Source organism: Quercus suber, unplaced genomic scaffold (genome assembly GCF_002906115.3).
Source record: "Quercus suber isolate HL8 unplaced genomic scaffold, Cork oak 2.0 scaffold_76, whole genome shotgun sequence".
NCBI classification, from domain to species: Eukaryota; Viridiplantae; Streptophyta; class Magnoliopsida; order Fagales; family Fagaceae; genus Quercus; species Quercus suber.
The window spans coordinates 741,771-759,781 of record NW_027069541.1 but is presented as its reverse complement, the minus strand read 5'-3'; the positions used below and the strand labels follow the sequence as shown (position 1 = coordinate 759,781).

Here is an 18,011-nt window from a genome sequence, read left to right as displayed (position 1 = left end):
GCATTGACATGTTTGATGTATGTAAGTTATATTTTGGGAACCTCTTACCTATCAAAATATATATAATAATTGGATAATGTATCTATATATATATATATATATATATTTTTTTTTTCCTATTTGGGAAGCCTGTTGTAATGAACTTTTTTTAATGCATCTTACAGCTATACTCCAGTCCGTTCAGATTCAGTTGTGGGAGAACTCAGATTGTCTGAGCCGACTGATATTATTCTCCCAGGTAAAATTTACATTTTGTTATACTAAAGCTTGGGCCCTTTGATATGGCAAAAATTTCATAAATAACATGAACATTTGTCATTCATGATGTTGGACTTGCATCAGTGCAATCCTTAGCTGGTATATGTATTTAATAGAATAAGAAGACTATTTAGTTTAACTTTTTGTATATATAGTGAACTTGAACTATTTAATTCAAATGTGGGTGTTGCTTTTCCTTACAGAGCTTCCAAAAGTGGAGATGCTTGCTCTCACTGGAAAGGCAGTTGAAGGTGATGTACTCACTGCCGTTGAAGTGATTCCAAAGAGTGAGACTCAACAACGTGTGTGGAGCAAGTACAAGAAAGATGTCAGATACCAATGGTATAGTGCTACTTTTGACTACCATAAAGCATATATATATATATATATTTTGATAAGTAACTACCACAAAGCAAATTGAATTGTAGTTGTAGGTCTCTTAGGCATTCACTAAATTGTTCGCCTTTCAGTAGCAATAAGAAATTGCATATTATTGAAGGGAAATAAGACACTGGAATCACATTATCTGGATTGCCATTTTGTTGTTTTCATTTTCCTGATTTATTTAAATATATTCTTTAGAAAGTTGTCTTTTATGCTGGTTTATTAACTTTTGAAATAGCATTGTGTTCTCCATATATGACACAAGGGATACTGCAGGTTCTGTTCATCAGAAATGGAAGATAGAAAGTCCTATGAACCATTACCTACACAACGGTCTTGCTCCTACAAGGTGCGGCTTGAGGACATTGGTCGATGTCTGAGATGTGAGTGCATTGTGACTGATGTGTTTGGAAGATCAACTGAGCCAGTATATGCTGAGACTGCACCTATATTGCCAGGTTTTTTTCTATACAGGGGCTGTAATTTGACTCATGAACTTCTTTCTTACTCAATTAGTGGCATATGGTCATTTTTCTCTCTTTCACCCTTTTTAGAAAAATATTGTAAGGTGGTGAGGTTAGTACTTAGTAATATGATTTACGAGTTAAATACAGTAGGGCGGGAAAAAGCTGAGCTTTTGGGCTGCTTGAGCTAAGGTCAATGATGATTTAAGAAGGTTTTAGCTCAGCTCATTTGCAGTAGTAATCTTAACATTATTTAATTGAAATGTGGCTTATTGCCTTGGTTGTTCCTGATAGAACTCCTTTGGGGAAATTTTTTTGAACACTTTCTTCCTTAAACATTCTATAACGATGCTGCCACTTCATTTCTTGCATCTAATATCTTATAATGATTTCAGTTTTTCTCTGTTTATATACTATTATTGTATTGCTTTGGACTGCAACTGGGTGCTTCAAGAATTAATTTTAAAATTTTCATAAAGTATGAAAATGGTGACAGTCAATTCCCTGGTCATTGTTTTTCATTATGATATGTTCTTGTTTGAAGATATCTGGATATTTAAAACATGGGAATATTTCTTTCTTTGTGAAGTACATTAGCTCTTTTAGGTAGATTGATCACCATTTTAAAATTTTTTTCTTGAAGTATTGGTGTCTACATAGTCTTTAGGAAGGGCATAGGTATAAAACATATAAATTGGATGTTGTGTTGGAAGTATTTGAACCAGCTTCTGCTGAATTAATGTGGGAGTGTGAACCTTTTGTATTGATTTGATTTGACTGCTTCCAGCTAAATTGCTTTTATTAATAATCAGTGTCAATATTATTGTTAATTTTGTGTATTAGGAAGCATCTTTCCTCTTGTCCTTCATCTTCTTTCTTTCCCCTCAAAATTATTTGTTTATCTGTAGGGATGCCTAAAATAGATAAGCTGGAGATTGAGGGGAGAGGTTTCCACACCAACTTATATGCTGTTCGTGGCATTTATAGTGGAGGAAAGGAAGGCAAAAGTAGAATTCAATGGCTTAGATCAATGGTTGGAAGTCCTGATCTCATCTCTATTCCAGGTGTGCTAAAATTTTAAGTTAAAATTAAGAAGTTCAGATCTTGTGTCTTTTGAGATAATGTGTTGTTTGTTTATTTATTTATACTTTTATCTTTTTGAAAAGAAAAAAAGGGCTAATGAGTGGAAAAGATGAAAACAACTTTTAGGTGAAAATGTGTGAAAAGCTTGTGTATTTTATAAATTAGGGAGCTCCATGTGTATTTCTTAATTGCATGCGTTGGATTTTCTTGACTATTTATCCCTTCTTGAGTCACATTAGCAATAGGTAAGAGAGGAGACAAGGGAATGTTTGGTTGAGGAATAACATGAGAAAAATCATTATTGGATTGATTGTAATTCATTTGGATCTCTGTACAAGTCTTTGTCATTGCAGCTCATTGTTAGATAGGAATATTTTAAAAGTAAATAGCCTGTCTAAAAACCTGATATTTGGCCACCTGTGTTGAGCTTAAATCCATGAGCAGTTGTTCCTTTGGTCACGATAAATGCAAGTCAGTCATAAATTTGAAAATTGTTATAAATTATTAAATTTTGTTATTGTTATTATTATTATTTCATCTGGCTAGAGAGAGATGTGCTTTTTGCTGTACAGGCTAGACAGTTTAATCATTTGACATCCAAAATTAATAACTTCAATTTTGGTTTTTTTTCTTGGTAATCTGTGTTGATTATTTTATGGCATCTGTGAATAAGATAAATTGAAAAGTGTTTATACCTAAATTAATTAACCATAATACACGGAATATTTTTAAGTTAAGCACAGAAATACACTGAATTACCCATCAATTCACTCATACTATTTTACTTGTAACACTCGCTGGAGCATCTGTATCATTTAACCCCAGATTGTTATGACAGATCCCAATGAGCCTTGTCCAGTGGTATGTGAACATATCAACAACTTGGACTTCTGTTGAGAAATATGGGTAGCAATTACACTACTTTCCTCTTTCTTGGGCAAGATGACAATCCATTTATGTAGATAAATTGTGTTGCCATGTATGGGCTCACAACACTAATTGCAAAATATACATTTGGGGGAGTAATGGTGAAGTAATTCAACTTACGAACCAGGGCTCACAACATTAATTGCAAAATATACCTTTGGGGAAGTAATGGTGAAGTAATTCAACTTACCAACCAAGAGACAAGTATCTTTCAGGATTTAATAATGATTCCCCTTCATATGTATAAAGTTTTTCATTGGGTTTTATAGGGGTCATAGGTTTTGAGCCTAACAAACCGGACCCATTTCATTCAAAATATCCAACACTTAATTCCTCTGCGACAGAATAGCTCCTTGGATCATGCTATCTCGATACCCAAGAAGTAACATAGCTTTCCCAAATCCTTAGGGCCTGTTTGGATGCAGCTGAAAACTGAAAACTGAAAACTGAAAACTGAAAACTGAAAACACTGTAGCAAAATAATTTTTAAATGTGTGAATAGTATCGTGGGACCCATTTTTAATGAAAAAGTTGCTGAAAAGTGAAAATTATGGGTCCGTGAACAGTGTAAAAATGTACTGTTTATTATCTAAAGTCAACAAGTGCGGCTACTGTTCATTGAACAGTAGCCGCACAGTACCGAAAAGGTGAATTTATACGGCTGAAAGCAAAAAAAAAAAAAAAAAAAAAAGGAAAAAACGCAAAAGCAAAACGTAAAAGCTGAGGCCAAACGGTCTCTTAGTCTGTAAAAAGTTTTGAAGTAACAGCTTCAACTTAGCAATGCCCTTTTTTTGTGATCACCAAGAATAATGATGTCATCAATGTAAACTATTAAAAGAATTTCCTCTCTATCAGAGGTATAATTGAAAATAGAGTGGTCAGGTGGCGATGACGCATCCCAAATTTGACAACTGCTTCATTGAATTTACCAAACCAAACCTTAGGAGATTGCTTTGCATAGCCTACATACCTCTCCAGGCCACCCTGGTGGTTGCTTTATGTAGAATTTTTCTCATAAATCATCTGTACACAACTAGAATGTCTGAGGAATGCCTAAGGTTCCAATGTTAAGAGCTTGAGGTTTCTTAAATGTTTTGGAAAGGATTTTTTTTTATAAAAATTCTAAACAAATTTTGATTGTTAAAACTTATCGTTGTGTGCTCTCAATGATCTCTCTTTCTAGAACTAAATTGATCTTAAAAACTAGCATAGTTTTATTATTATTATTATTATGTGATGGTAAACAGTGCAAGGGTTTTTTATTTTTTTTGGTTGTTGTTTTGGCTTCCCTTTCATTTCTGCTTTGCCAGATACATTTTTATATAATCTAAGTTTCCCTTCTTCCAAATTCTGATTGCTAAAGATTAATTGCAGGAGAAATAGGAAGGATGTATGAAGCTAATGTTGATGACGTGAGCTACAGGTTAGTGGCCATTTATACTCCTGTTAGAGAGGATGGAGTTGAGGGGCAGCCTGTTTCTGCATCAACTGATCCAATTGCAGTTGGTAATTTTTGGAATCCCATCTTTCATGGCTATTCAAGTTCAATGATTTTGCAAATAACTTTGCTACTACACTCTTCCTTTTTTAGTTTTTTTTGCATTTTATATTTACTGATGTTAGTTGAAGCTGTCTTCTTTTTGGGTGTCCTCTTTTAGTGCAAGTATGTACCCTACTTTGTGAGCTTTTTGTATGAAAATTTGAACATGGTGCTTTTTTTTTCCCCCTTTTATTCCCCTTTATCAATAAAAGTTTATAAGCTACCTTGTTACATGCTGATTGCTTTTAAAAAGTTGAACTTTATTAGGTTTTGAAAGAGTTTATTGAACTGAATCTTTTTCTTGTAATGTTGTTACCTGCCGTGATTCAATGTTTGCCATCTTTTGCTATACATTTCCTTGATTTGTAGCATTCAATTTCGCAACTGAAGCTTTGCAAGGTATCTTTACCTAAGTGAGATTATATGCTTATGTTTCGCAATGACACACTTATATGTTCTTGTCATTGTTCAAGGAACCTGAAGAATGTGTTGTTTTGTAAATAAGAAAAATCCATTTGGATATATATCACTTGATTTGTTAATGGACAAAGTTTGGTTACAAACTTGGTTGTAGCTAATGACTACAACTCCACAAAAAAATTAACATGGCAACATATTTTGAAAATCTAACCGTTGGATTGCCTGTTCTTTATGTTCTTAACACGTGTCAATTTTGTGTCAATAGGATGTTTACTATTCGATCCATAGACTTATTTTTTATTCATTATTTTATACTACATGTTAGAAGTATGTAATTAAATGATTAAATTTATCATATCTCAATAGCTTAAGCTTTTGGGAGAATCGGTAATTTGACATTACAAAAACTTGAAATTTAAATATTTGATTGATGCCTTAACATTGATCTTTGATTTTCTGGAAATTTTGTAAGCATGGAGGATATAATAAGAAAATGTAATTTAATGGTGGATTTGTCAAAATTCACGTGCAATAACTTTTGTCCTCTGTTCATCTATTATAATAGGTTTTTTATTTTTAAATTAACATTTTAACATAAATTTTTATGACACAAAGATATTAAAAAGTTAATGATACACATGATTTTATTTTTACTCTTTTTTCTTTTTTGAGGGCTGCATTCTGTATTCTCTCATTGTACTTGGATGCCTCATTTTGCACCTCATTAGTAAATCTGTCACTTATTATTATGGTGGAAAAAAAAAAGAAAAAAAGAAACCTTAGTACAACTTCGAGTGCCTGAGGTTGAGAATTGCAACTCTCTCTCTCTCTCAATGGGAGTTTCTAGTGAAGAGTTATTACATCGTGTTGAGGAGGGCAGACAAAGTTTCGGTGGAAAAGCATTTAGAAAGTGCGTGTACTTGTTGGTTAATGAAATAGTTTACTCATGTACTTGATGGCGAATGAAAATTTCAATCATGTACTTGTTGGTTAATGAATAATTTCATTTTTGTTCTTTTTTTTTTTTTGGTTGAAATATTTACTTATTTAAAAAAAAAAAGATATTTGTTGCAATGGTAATCATTAATATCAGAAATGCTGGTTAATCAATTCATGAGGGCTTAAAACCATTAACTCTTGGAGCAAAGATCATTATTGCAAGGTTCTGATTTTGGTTCTCATTGTACCTTTATTGTATTCTCCGGTTCTTGAAATTTTTTTTATTTTTTTATTTTCATAAATTCCTCTGTTGTCTAACTTTTGGGGGATTGGATCTCTTCTACCAATTTTGATCTATGTTTGTTGGTTTCTGTAAAGAATTCTATAGGAAATTATCAGATCTTATCTTCCTCCTATTTGTGTTTTCATTTTGTATAGCATTGATTTTCTTGCAGAGCCTGATGTTTATAAAGAAGTGAAGCAGAAGCTTGATCTTGGATCTGTGAAGTTTGAGGTGTGGCTATAATTCAACTCTTTTGTTGGCGTTATTTTCCTATCAACTTGCTCATATATACTGAAATGTTTGTTGCAGTTATGGAATATACAATTATAATAATAAAGAACGCAGATATACATAACACACATTCCCAAAGTTTTATTTATTTATTTATTTTTTTAAATACAGCTTTAAAAAAGAAGAGAGGATGGAAGGTGTTTTTGTGAGGTTTTTGTATGAATCTTTGAACATTTTGTTCCATTTCTTTTTCTTTTTTTCCCCTTTATCAATAGAAGTTGATACTCAAAATACTTTGTGAAGACTTTCTAAAGAAGGGGACAGACAGAACCCAAGTAACATCGGTGATTAGGAATGTTGTTCTCCTCTGTCAAATGTGGTGCATTTGGTGGCAAAGAAGTAGATGGATTTACCATAACCTAAAAGTTAGAAAAATAATCTCTTTGATTTGGAAGTAGAGCCTAATAGTAATCTTTGTTTTCCTGTGACCTTGTTTTCCTTGTGCAAAATTAATATTGGTTGCAATTGATTTCTCATTTGTTTCATTTTAAAATCCAATGACAAAACAAAGACATGGCCCTATATTGGTTGAGTGGAGGGGCGTAAAAGGGTCCATGTAGTCAACCATATTTTTCTTTATTACTTCGACCTACGTAACTTATAGCTGATGATATTATAATATTACCGATTATTCCAAAAGTTTAAATTATTAGGAAATTGTGAATTTTAATCCCTCTCCATGTGGGCCCAAACTTCTCTTTAATAAGTGGGGCCCAACATGTGAGATTTTTAACATTTAAACGGGAGATATAGTAGAGAAATGGATGGAACTTAGGATCTTCTACTTTGATACCATGATAATATTACCGATTGTTTCAAAGCTTAACCTATTAGGAAAAATGGTGAATCACTTAACCACAGTTCTAACATTAGCCTCCCTTTCATCCTTTGGATCCTTCCACATTAATAAACTCACCTTTTGACTCTGTTGCATGTCTAAACCAGCTCAATTGACTCCCAAATTCTATCCTCGGTGCCACTTGCACCTGCTTACGCTTACAAATAATTTCGTTCCTTATCCTTTTTGGTGTAAGGTTTATCTATCTAATGAAGAGTAAAAGAGATTTCATGTCCCATATTTGCTCTGTAATCTTTGTTTCTAATTAAACCAATGCAAATTGGGTACTAAAATCAACTAGGTTATAAAGCAGACACGAGTCTATGATTAAAACATGGGGGGCACATTGATTTCTTGTCTAGTAATATTTCAAGAAACATTTTCCCTGTATTGGTAATATGTTTGGAAAACATTTTTACAATCTTGTCCTTTTAAAAAAAAAATTAATTAATTTTTTTCCAATTCTGGAAACAGAACATGTTTTTATATAAATTCACTGAAAGCAAGTTGTTTAAAGAATTTCAGGACAGTTCAAAGAAATTCAAACAAAATTTCTTGGGCCTTTTCATGTTGTTACTAGTTTAAACTAATATGCCTATGAAACCTTTGTCTATTGCTAGTGGAAACTCGTTTGTCTTTGGAAGCAGTATTCCCTATATATTAAGATTGCCAGCATTGTGCTCCGTAATCTAACTGTTACCTATTTGAAACAGGCACTATGTGACAAGGACCGATCTAAAAAGGTTACATTTGATATTCTGTTTGTACATTTCTTTTCTGTTAATGTACTATACTGAGAAGATTGATATAGGAAATAAATAAACTCTTTTTGTTGTAATTTTGCAGGATCCTTCAATGGGGAGTCTTGAAAAAAGAGTCCTAGAAGTTAATAGAAAAAGAGTCAAGGTTGTAAAGCCGGGTTCTAAAACTTCATTTCCAACTACTGAAATTCGAGGAAGTTATGCACCTCCTTTTCATGTAAGTTTCTGCATTTACCCTAGGTTTTTAAATTTCTCATCCTGTGTTTGTCAATTGTGGAAGACATTTGTTTAATTCTCTTATTCTCTTTTTTTGTTTGATAACCTTTAGGCATTAAATCTAATATTTTTATTAAAAAATTTTCTGATATAGGATATTATGTAGGGTAGAAAAGTTATTAAAAAAGAAGGGTGCATTTGGCCAAACCTCAATTAATTGAGAAAAGAGCCATAATGTTAACCCCAATTTAAAATTGGGATTAAGGCTTAATTGACTTGAGTTGTAGGGACTCAATACTTTTTGCATAATGTGTTTTGGAGCATTAATCTAATTAGGCAGGAAATCTATGGGTAAACTATGAAACAGGTGGAGCTTTTCCGAAATGACCAACATCGGCTTAGAATTGTGGTGGACAGCGAGAATGAGGTTGACTTGATGGTGCAGTCTCGGCACCTGCGTGACGTTACCGTGCTTGTGATCCGAGGCCTTGCCCAGCGATTCAATAGTACATCACTCAATTCTCTCCTCAAAATAGAAACATAAGTCTGTTTAAGAAGTGTAAAGTAAATTCATTTTAAAATATATCATCTTATAGGTGTTGAGGCATGCTTGTCATCACCTCTCTCCATTTTTTTCCCATTGTGCTTTTAGCACCATCATCAGTGTTGGTTTCATTGCAATGTTTATTATTATTATTTTTTTTTTTTGTGTAAGAAATGTTGTGCAGTGGTCAAACTATAGGTGAGGTCACAATCATTGTATATTATTGTATTAATGATAATATTTTCAAGCTAGTTGTACTAGATGTTTCAACTTTTTCTGTTGTGTGTGCGCACCAGTGCACATGTTTTACGTGGTAGGGTGTAGAGGCTTAATAGGATCAGCACAATCATATGGCTTGGGCAAGTTTGATGGATTGGCTTTAAACTTTATACCACAATAACTGACAAATGAAAAGAAAGTTGTTAATTCTTTGCATCAAATATACACAACAACAACAAGCTTTAAACCCAAATTTATAGGGTCACTATGGATCGTCAACATATTAGTTAAAGTTAGTTACATCAATAGATTAGTTAAAGTTACATGTATTAATAAAACACACATCTCTATATATATATATAGATACAGGGAAAGAATACCCTCTAATTGAGTCCTCTAATTTTCTCGTCCGCCTAACTAGGGTGGCTAGGTCAAAACAAAATTGTGCCGCACATGTACCATTCGGGTATGGGATATAATATAAATTATATGGGATGGCATATAAATTATAATCCATATAATTGCACTATTGCATACTTCGTGCACCTTTCTTTAAATTCCAAAGCGTATGTACTATTCGTGTATCAAAAAAAAAAAAAAAAAAAAAAAAAGGCATATGTACTAATATTCGGGCAGTGGTACTTTTCCTATTAAAAAGTTAACTTTTAATTTTAGTCATTGAATCAAAAAAGTTTTTAGTTTTGAACTTTTAGATTAAAAGTAAAATTTTTAACGTTTAATATCAGCCCTTAAAACCAATTGTGCCCGATATAATTCTCAACCTCTAGTAAGAAGAGGTTTGCTAGAGGCATGAGACAAAATCATCATTAATTGGGTTATATTCCTATGTGATACCAACCAATGAGCCCCAATTTAAGGCACTGTCTAACAGTATGTAACTTTGTATTATCTTTTATCGAACTAGAGGATAAAATTGCACCTAAACAGGTTGAACCATTACGTTTCTCCACTACTGCATTTGTATGACAAATAATGAATATGAAATAACTCCAATAAAAGGAAAAGAAATATGAACTAAAATTCAAGCAAAACAACTAGTATTCATAACAACTCACATGCAAATCTACTAAATTGTGTTTCTGCTATTTGGTAATCCCAGCCTCAATGTTTGTTGCTTGAGTTGCCTCAGCTTTCCTTTCAATCTCCCTAGCTGCATCATATGAAGCATGCAGCGCCACAAGCAAATAGTAGATGAGCAAAAATGATGTCCATACACTGAATCTAACAAATGATGGTCCATCAATGGAACCCATGATGAAGACATTGATAGCAATGCTAGCAGATGGCAACCAAGGAACTAATGGCACTCCCCACAATTGAGGTTTCTTTGCTTGCTTCACTGTGAAATTTAGCCCAAGCGTGGCCAAAAACCAAACTGTTACTGTCACTATGTACCCTATCCAATGATCCTTGCTAGCAGCCCAACATGCAGCTGTAGCAATTGAGGATCCAATAATCAACAGCAAGAACCCAATGAGCTTGTTTCGGTCAGCATTTGATGTCTCACCCGTAGCGTAGTATCGTCTCACAATTAGAGCAATTGCAACCAGGGTAAAGATGAATAGGGTGGCTATGGAAAGAAGGTTTGCCAACACATCAAGGCTTGTGAAGAATGCTACAATGGAGTTTGCAACAGTCATAATGATTGTGGCATTCGTTGGTGTCCCAGTTTTCTCATTGATAACTGCAAGAAGTGGTGGTGCCATGTGGGTACGTGCAATATGAGTGAAATATCGAGCTTGACCAATAACATTAGCTAGAAGAACTGTGGTCATGCCCTTTAATGCTCCGAATGCAACAAAGTACTTGGCCCATTTCATCCCCACTGCTTCGAATGCAATGGTGAATGGTGCATCAGCATCAATTTGTGTGTATGGCTGCATTAAGCACAATGTTGCTGCTAGAAGGCAATAAGTCACTATGGTAATTGCCATGGAACCAATTAGCCCAATTGGGATGTCTCTACCTGGGTTCTTGGTCTCTTCACCCAAGGTTGCCACTCCATCGAACCCAACGTAAGCGAAGAAGAGCACTGCAGAAGCTGTAAAAACACCAGGAATACCATGAGGCACAAAGGTTTCATAATTAGCAGGGTTAGCTTTAGTAAGACCTGCAACCACGATGAAAATCATGACTATAATGTGGAGGATGGTAGCAATAGAATTGAATCTCGAGGACCCCTTAATGCTTAGGCATGCACCAAGAGCAACTGCAATTGAGATACCAATGGCAATTGGGTCTAAATGGTTGTAGCCTTCAGCTATGGATGACACATTTATGCGAAAATCATCAGGATTGTGGTTGCACAAGGTAGCAAAATATGAAGTCCAGGATCGTGCCACACTAGCACCAGATACTATATACTGGAAAAGAATGTTTCCAGCAGCAATGTAAGCCACAAAGTCACCAAGCTCCACTCTAAGATAGGCAAATGATCCTCCTGCCACAGGGAGTTCAACTGCAAACTCAGTGTAGCACAGCACAGAGAGCAATGCAGATATGCCTGCTATGAGGTATGAAATTACAACTGCAGGACCAGCATTATTTCTGGCAGCCTGACCAGTGAGGACAAAGATTCCGGCGCCCATGACGGCTCCTATGCCAAACCAAAGTAGATCCCACCAATTCAGATTTTTCTTCATCTCATGCCCGCTCTGGGCACGCATTTCATGTAGCTCGATGCTGTCTTGGGAGCGTGTCAGCAGACGATCTTTGAGCCTGGTTTTTATACTACTCAATGCCTTGACATAGTTTCCCCAGTTCTGGAATGACTCCTCTGGCAAAAAATCCTCTTTTTTCCAAAAAGAGCCTCTCTTCTTGAGCCCATCAATGCCAAGTGCAACAATACCATTTTCTGTGCCACTCGCCATTGTATTTCTGAAAAAGAATTACAGAAAGAAGATTAGATAAATCATGCACCTGTAGTATTAAATACTGCTTTTATTGAACATGGAGAATCTACGAAAAAATAACTAAAAAAATTTGGATTTAAGGCATAACATATTTGAAATATGCCTAAAGGATGGGAGTTGGGACCTCTGACTTACAAGAAACTTATTATGTCCGCTCAGTGGTAATGGTAAAAATACACTTACATTCCGATTGCAATAAGTACTATACTGCACAAACAACTCTGTGGAACTTGTTGAGTAAGTTAAGATAAGCCAGATGGAACTTTTAGCATAATCCTCTCTGCTTTTGAAACAATAAAGGAAGTCAACATGGGAAAAATTCTAGTATAAAGATCAGATCCCTAATGCCAAAATAGACGGGATTATGTTGAACCAGGATAAGGATCAGATTCCTCCACCGGTTTTTGCATTACATTAAAAAAAGAAAAAAAAAAAGAAAAAAAAGAGAGAGGAAGTTTTAAAACATTTGACTAAGAGAGATGCTATGTCTACAACATTTTTACAATAAATTACAAGTGGTTAGTTGTTATTGGTTCAAATTTGAACTTAACACTAAGATTACTTTTATGCCTCAGCAATAACAACCAGTAACAATCTGTAACTTAGAATTTGTTGTAAAAATGTTGTAGACATATCATTTCTCTTTAAGTAAAAATGCGTATGTTCATCTTCTGGTCTTTTACCTCTTCACTTCATGACTGGAAAATGGTAAATAACTGTTCATTTTCATTTTTATTTATTGTTTACAAAATATTTTGATGACCCATTTTTCTCTTTTTAATTTTTGGGATACTATAAATTTTAGGAAATATTAACGGATGCACTTAGGGCAATGATTAATAATCGATTTAAAGAAAGTTTTTATGGAAAAAGAAAAAAAATGTTTTGACAATTTTTTTCATTTTCCATAAAAGTGGTGTGAAAACTTTCCTAAAATGTATTGTTAACTATTATTCTAAGGGCACTTGTTAACATGACTCATAAATTTTATTAAATAAGCTTTACGAATTGAAGCCATCCTAAATAAGTAACTAGATTTTTATTTATTATGTTGTTAAAGTGACATTAATCATTTATCGTTATATCAGATGGTAGATTTTTGTAATAAAATTGATATTTATTATGTTGTTAAAGTGACATTAATTACATTTATTGTTATATCAGATAGTATATTTTTGTAATTGATAGTAATTTTAGGTTTCTTTTGTTGAAAGGAAGCTACAATTCCAAAAGTCATTCATCCTTTTATTTTCATTTTTAAATAAATAATGTATAAGTATAAATTATTTTGAAAACATAAACGAATGAAAGGAATAAATAATTTTACTTTACCTATTGTCTTACCCCTTGATACATTTATCCGTTGTAATACATATTCAATATACATCCATCATAGGTTTCAAACTCTATCAAAAAAAGAAAAAAAAAAAAAGAAAAAAACCCAAATATAACACCCAAAAAAATTCTACTTTTGGAAAGTAATTCTTTGGTATTCCCAGAACACGAAAAATTGTGCTTATTCTTCTCATATCCATGGTAGGGTCTATTTATTAAATTCATGGTGGGACTCATCATAAACGTAAGAAGAGAAAACACAATTTCTTTATACTCTTAAAGTACCTAAGATTTTTCTATTTTTTGGTTAAAAAAATTATACTTTTATTATCAACCAAAAAAATTAAAAGCTTAGGTAGAGTAAAAAGGGGTTTACTTGATTAAATCTTGCCCATCACTAGAGTCTATGTTAGGGAGGGAATAGAGTGGTTATAGTTTTATATACGTCCGTAACATAATATTCTTTTTGTTGTGTTGGGTGATGGATCTTGGGCTAGATCCACAAACAAAGAGTTTATTATTTTTATCTTCTATTTTAAAGATTCGAGTTAGCATTTTTATTTTGCAGTAATAAATATAAGGTTCTTTTCATACTGGTTTCAAATTCTTAAAGCCTGAAACCGGACAAAATATAAACCATTAATTAAATTATTATAATGATTAGAAAATTTTAAACTTGTATAGTGTTGTCCTACTTTGAGTGATCTACTCTATACTTAAAATAATAAAAAAAGTAACGGGTAACCACATTATTATTATTTTCAAATAAAGTAATCAAAGGACTTAAAAAAAAAAAAAAAAAATTCCTATCATATTGCCGTTAGTTGAGTATTTTTTTTTAGAGAGTTTCAATTTATGAAACTATCAATTTTTGATATAGATGGGAATTGAACTCCAAATATTTTATATTCAACTATCAAAGATTTTATCAAAGATTTTATCGGTTGAGCCATTAGTTGAGTATAAGTATAAATTAGAGTACTCAAGTTGTGACCGAATGATATTTATTCCTAGTTTTCATACCTACAATATCCTTAATCTTTGACATACTAAAAAAAAAAAAAAATTTAATGGAGAAGATCAAAGGCGAAATTTGCTTTCTATCTTCTGGCAAAAAAAGAAAAAAGAAAAGGAAAAGAAATAGAAACAGAGGGCTACATGCAGTTATCAGTTCTTTTTAAAGTTTTTGCACATTATCTGTCTAATCCAATCTAATACAAATCAAAGAAACCCATATGCCATTCACATGTTTGAAACTTTGAATTGATTGCTTATATAAATACTTCAATTCTTCAAAATTCGAGTACCGCCTTCATTAAGTCAACTAAAAAACCTTTAGCAGCATTGCAAAGGCAGATATATCACATATACTAATACCATACCCAGTTGTTTTACAATATTATTATAGCTGTAAGTGTGAATATTTTGTACTTTACATTGAAATTATAGAGGGTCCAATAACTTACAGTGAAGACAAGAAAAGAAAGCAGTACAAGCATTCTAAGCCAACAAAGAAAAAGATTGACAATGAACGAACGAATGACTGCATATTTATGAAAATAGTTAAAAAAAAAATAATTTAAAGCTAGGCATGCATACCTTTTGAAGGAGACCAGCAAGAGCGAGGTGAGTTGAGGCAGAAAAAAGCTTTTTGAAAAGACTGGACTACAGGTATTTCTTATATTGCGCAGAGAGAGAGAGAGGTTGGGCACTAGAGAAATTATAAGGATTTTACAGTGGATAAGTAACGTGGTCTACCATTCTATTAAAAGACTCTTACTTCTTTAAAATTACTGAGTTAAAAAACTTTTTTAAACAGAAACTGATTACTTATACAGTAATTTTAAACAAATAAGAATTTTTTAATTAAGTAATAGATAAGTAAGGTAATATACTAAAAGACTGTATAATTTCTCACGAGTAGATATATCTGCTGCTTCATAATTAATAGGAGTCTTCTGGAGCTAGGTTTGCATGCAACAAGTTTTTTATTATTATTTATAATTGATTTTTTTTTTTTGGGAAACAACACCTAATAATTAAAGTGCATGTGCACTGTGCACCTAATCCCTTCTACTTATTCTGTTTTTCCTTAAAAAAAAAAAAAAATAAAAACAAGTTTGACGGAAACCAAATTGCTGAACTGTCGACAGCTAGATAAAATTGCAGAACTAGCAGTAACCAGTGTTTTTATTTTATTTTATTTTTATAGAAAATAGTAGTAATCAGTTGGCTGTGAAGCAAAATAAATACACTTGCTGAATTGTCATTTATCAGGACCATCTACTGAAAGCAAATTAATGGCATGTAAAGACGTGAAGTTTTGACTATCTTTTGCTAACAAACAATGACCTCAAATGGTTTTCTTGCCATAAATAAGTAGGGAATTAATATATTATATATATATATATAATCAAAGTCTTTAAAGTTTTCACAATTTTTTATGTTATTATTATTATTTTTTATTTATTTTAGATTCTTTTTATTTTAGGTTTTATATCTTATATATTTATTATTTCTCTTGAACGTGTAATTATCGTTTCAGTGTTATAATAGTTTAGTTTAAATAAAACTTAATTAGATATATTTTGTTGGTCTCTCTAGAACTTATCACATCATTATTATTATTTATATATAATATAAAATTGAAGATTAAAAATTAATTATAATTTTTTAAGACACCTCACGTTAGAATAAAAAAAAATGACTCACTTTAGATTTCCAAAAAAAAAAAAAAATCACATAACACGTTAGAATTAAAAAAAAAAAAAGGACTTGCTTAAGGTTTCAAAAAAAAAAAAGAAAAAAGAAAAAGAAAAAAGAAAAAGAAAGACTAACGTCAAAAAAAAAAAAAAAAAAAAAACTTTAGGATTAAGAAAAAAGGAGAGAGACTCCTGGTAGGACTCTCTCTTCTCTTTTTAAAACCTTTGCAATTACCATCTCAAAACCTTAAATTTAACTTCATTTTAAGATTAAAAAGAAGAAGAAGAAGAGAGACTCACGTAAAAAAAAAAACGAAAAAGAAAAAGAAAAAAAGTATGTAGGTTCTTTCTTTTTTATTTACTTTCATATGTGCCTGAAATTTTTATTCTATCTTATTCTTTTGTTATGTTTAGAATTGATTTTCTTTTAAGTATTTGGGTTAATCTCTATATTTTGACAGTGTTTTTGTGGTTTGGTTTTTTATTTGAAATTTCTAATAATTATTTTATATTGTATATGGCAGATGAAACATCTCTATTTTTTGGAGAAAAATCAAAGCTGCAATCTATATCTTCCAGCCCAAGAAGTGGTAAATTTTTATTTGTTATATTATATATGCATTTTTTGAATTTGAAGGGTTTTGTTTGGTTTTGAAGTAGAATTTGGGGATTCTATAAAATTTGGAAGTTTTAAGTCTTGGGGTTTTTGGTATTTGTGTTTTAGTAGGTTGATCTTAATTCTTTACCTTATATGTTTTTGCTTTATTGAGAATTTTTATTTGGGTTCATGTGATTCTTTGTTTTCTTAATTAAAGCTATGATTTTTGGTTGATTAATTATTTGTTTGGATTAATTTCAATTAATTATTTGTTTGGATTCAACTTAAAAGATAATGGAATTAGGTATTATAATTTTGATAATATTTTATGTTTTAAATGTTTTATATTGTTATTATTACAACTAAGTAAGATTTGTTTATGTCTTTGTAGTTTATATCAGTTTTGAGTGTGTGTATATATATAACTTTTGGAAATTTTGCTTTATTAATTTAAGAATTGTAAATTACTTTATAGGTTTTAGTAACTATGCACTGCAGTGAGATGTTGACAATATAAGCATATATATATATATATATATATATGGTATTAACATTTTATAAAAATCTTTCTTACAACCCAATAACATTTTACGTTAGACAACACTTTTAAACTATAGAAAAGCATAGAAGTTAAATATTTATTCCCATTGTATTTTATTTAATTATGATAGATCTATTTTTTTTAAATGCTAACTAGCAAAATGTCTACAATATGCATATTATTAACCAAATTTTCTACTTCTAAATTTCTTAGATTTTATTATATAAATAATTTTTCCGTGTATCGCACGGGTTAACGACTAGTTAACTTCTAGAAGAATGGCCAAGTGATTCACAGTTTATTTGTTTATTTTTTTTCCTATTTTTTTTTAGACAGAGAAATAGTTTAATCTGAATCATAGCCGTTTGTAAAAAAATTTACAAACTAACTTGTAACTCTAGAATTTTTTTGGATTTCAGTTAACTTAATTGTTAAAGTTTTTGATAGTTAAATAAGAAACTTGGAGTTTAATCTCTACCTATATAAAAAACTGATTGGTATCCTGGTCTGATGATAAGAGCTATCATTAGGAGCAGACACCATAAGTTGAAACTTTTTCTAAAATAGAAAAAAAAATTATAATCAATTTATAAATTAAATGACCCGTTCCCTCTATAGTGTATTGAGGTTTAGATTTGACCCGCCAACGTCAAGACTCGAGCGGGAGAGCGAGTTGAGACATTTTTTTTAAAAAATTATTAAGAAGACAATATTATGTAATTTTTTAATATATAT

The 18,011-nt window shown here is 31.8% G+C and overlaps 2 protein-coding genes across 4 annotated transcripts; one reads left to right on the top strand and one right to left on the bottom strand.

Annotated features, from left to right (window-relative positions):
- Positions 1-161: 161 nt before the first annotated feature.
- On the top strand, positions 162-9,208 carry LOC136067521 (187-kDa microtubule-associated protein AIR9-like). The gene is made up of 9 exons (XM_065773515.1): positions 162-238; positions 462-600; positions 919-1,100; positions 2,015-2,170; positions 4,491-4,622; positions 6,471-6,529; positions 8,141-8,170; positions 8,274-8,405; positions 8,772-9,208. Exons 2-9 carry the CDS (start codon positions 479-481, stop codon positions 8,946-8,948), a joined length of 990 nt encoding a protein of 329 aa, XP_065629587.1. The 5' UTR covers positions 162-238; positions 462-478; the 3' UTR covers positions 8,949-9,208.
- Positions 9,209-10,161: 953 nt separating this feature from the next.
- On the bottom strand, positions 10,162-15,142 carry LOC112034499 (cationic amino acid transporter 1). 3 transcript variants are annotated; one of them, XM_024067533.2, is made up of 3 exons: positions 15,035-15,140; positions 12,236-12,380; positions 10,162-12,065 (listed from the first exon to the last, which is right to left on the bottom strand). In XM_024067533.2, exon 3 carries the CDS (start codon positions 12,056-12,058, stop codon positions 10,271-10,273), a length of 1,788 nt encoding a protein of 595 aa, XP_023923301.1. In that variant the 5' UTR covers positions 12,059-12,065; positions 12,236-12,380; positions 15,035-15,140; the 3' UTR covers positions 10,162-10,270. The 3 variants fall into 3 exon arrangements, with proteins under 3 accessions (XP_023923301.1, XP_023923115.1, XP_023923173.1); XM_024067347.2 differs by having other exon boundaries at positions 12,284-12,380; XM_024067405.2 differs by lacking the exon at positions 12,236-12,380 and having other exon boundaries at positions 15,035-15,142.
- Between the last annotated feature and the right edge of the window lie 2,869 nt (positions 15,143-18,011).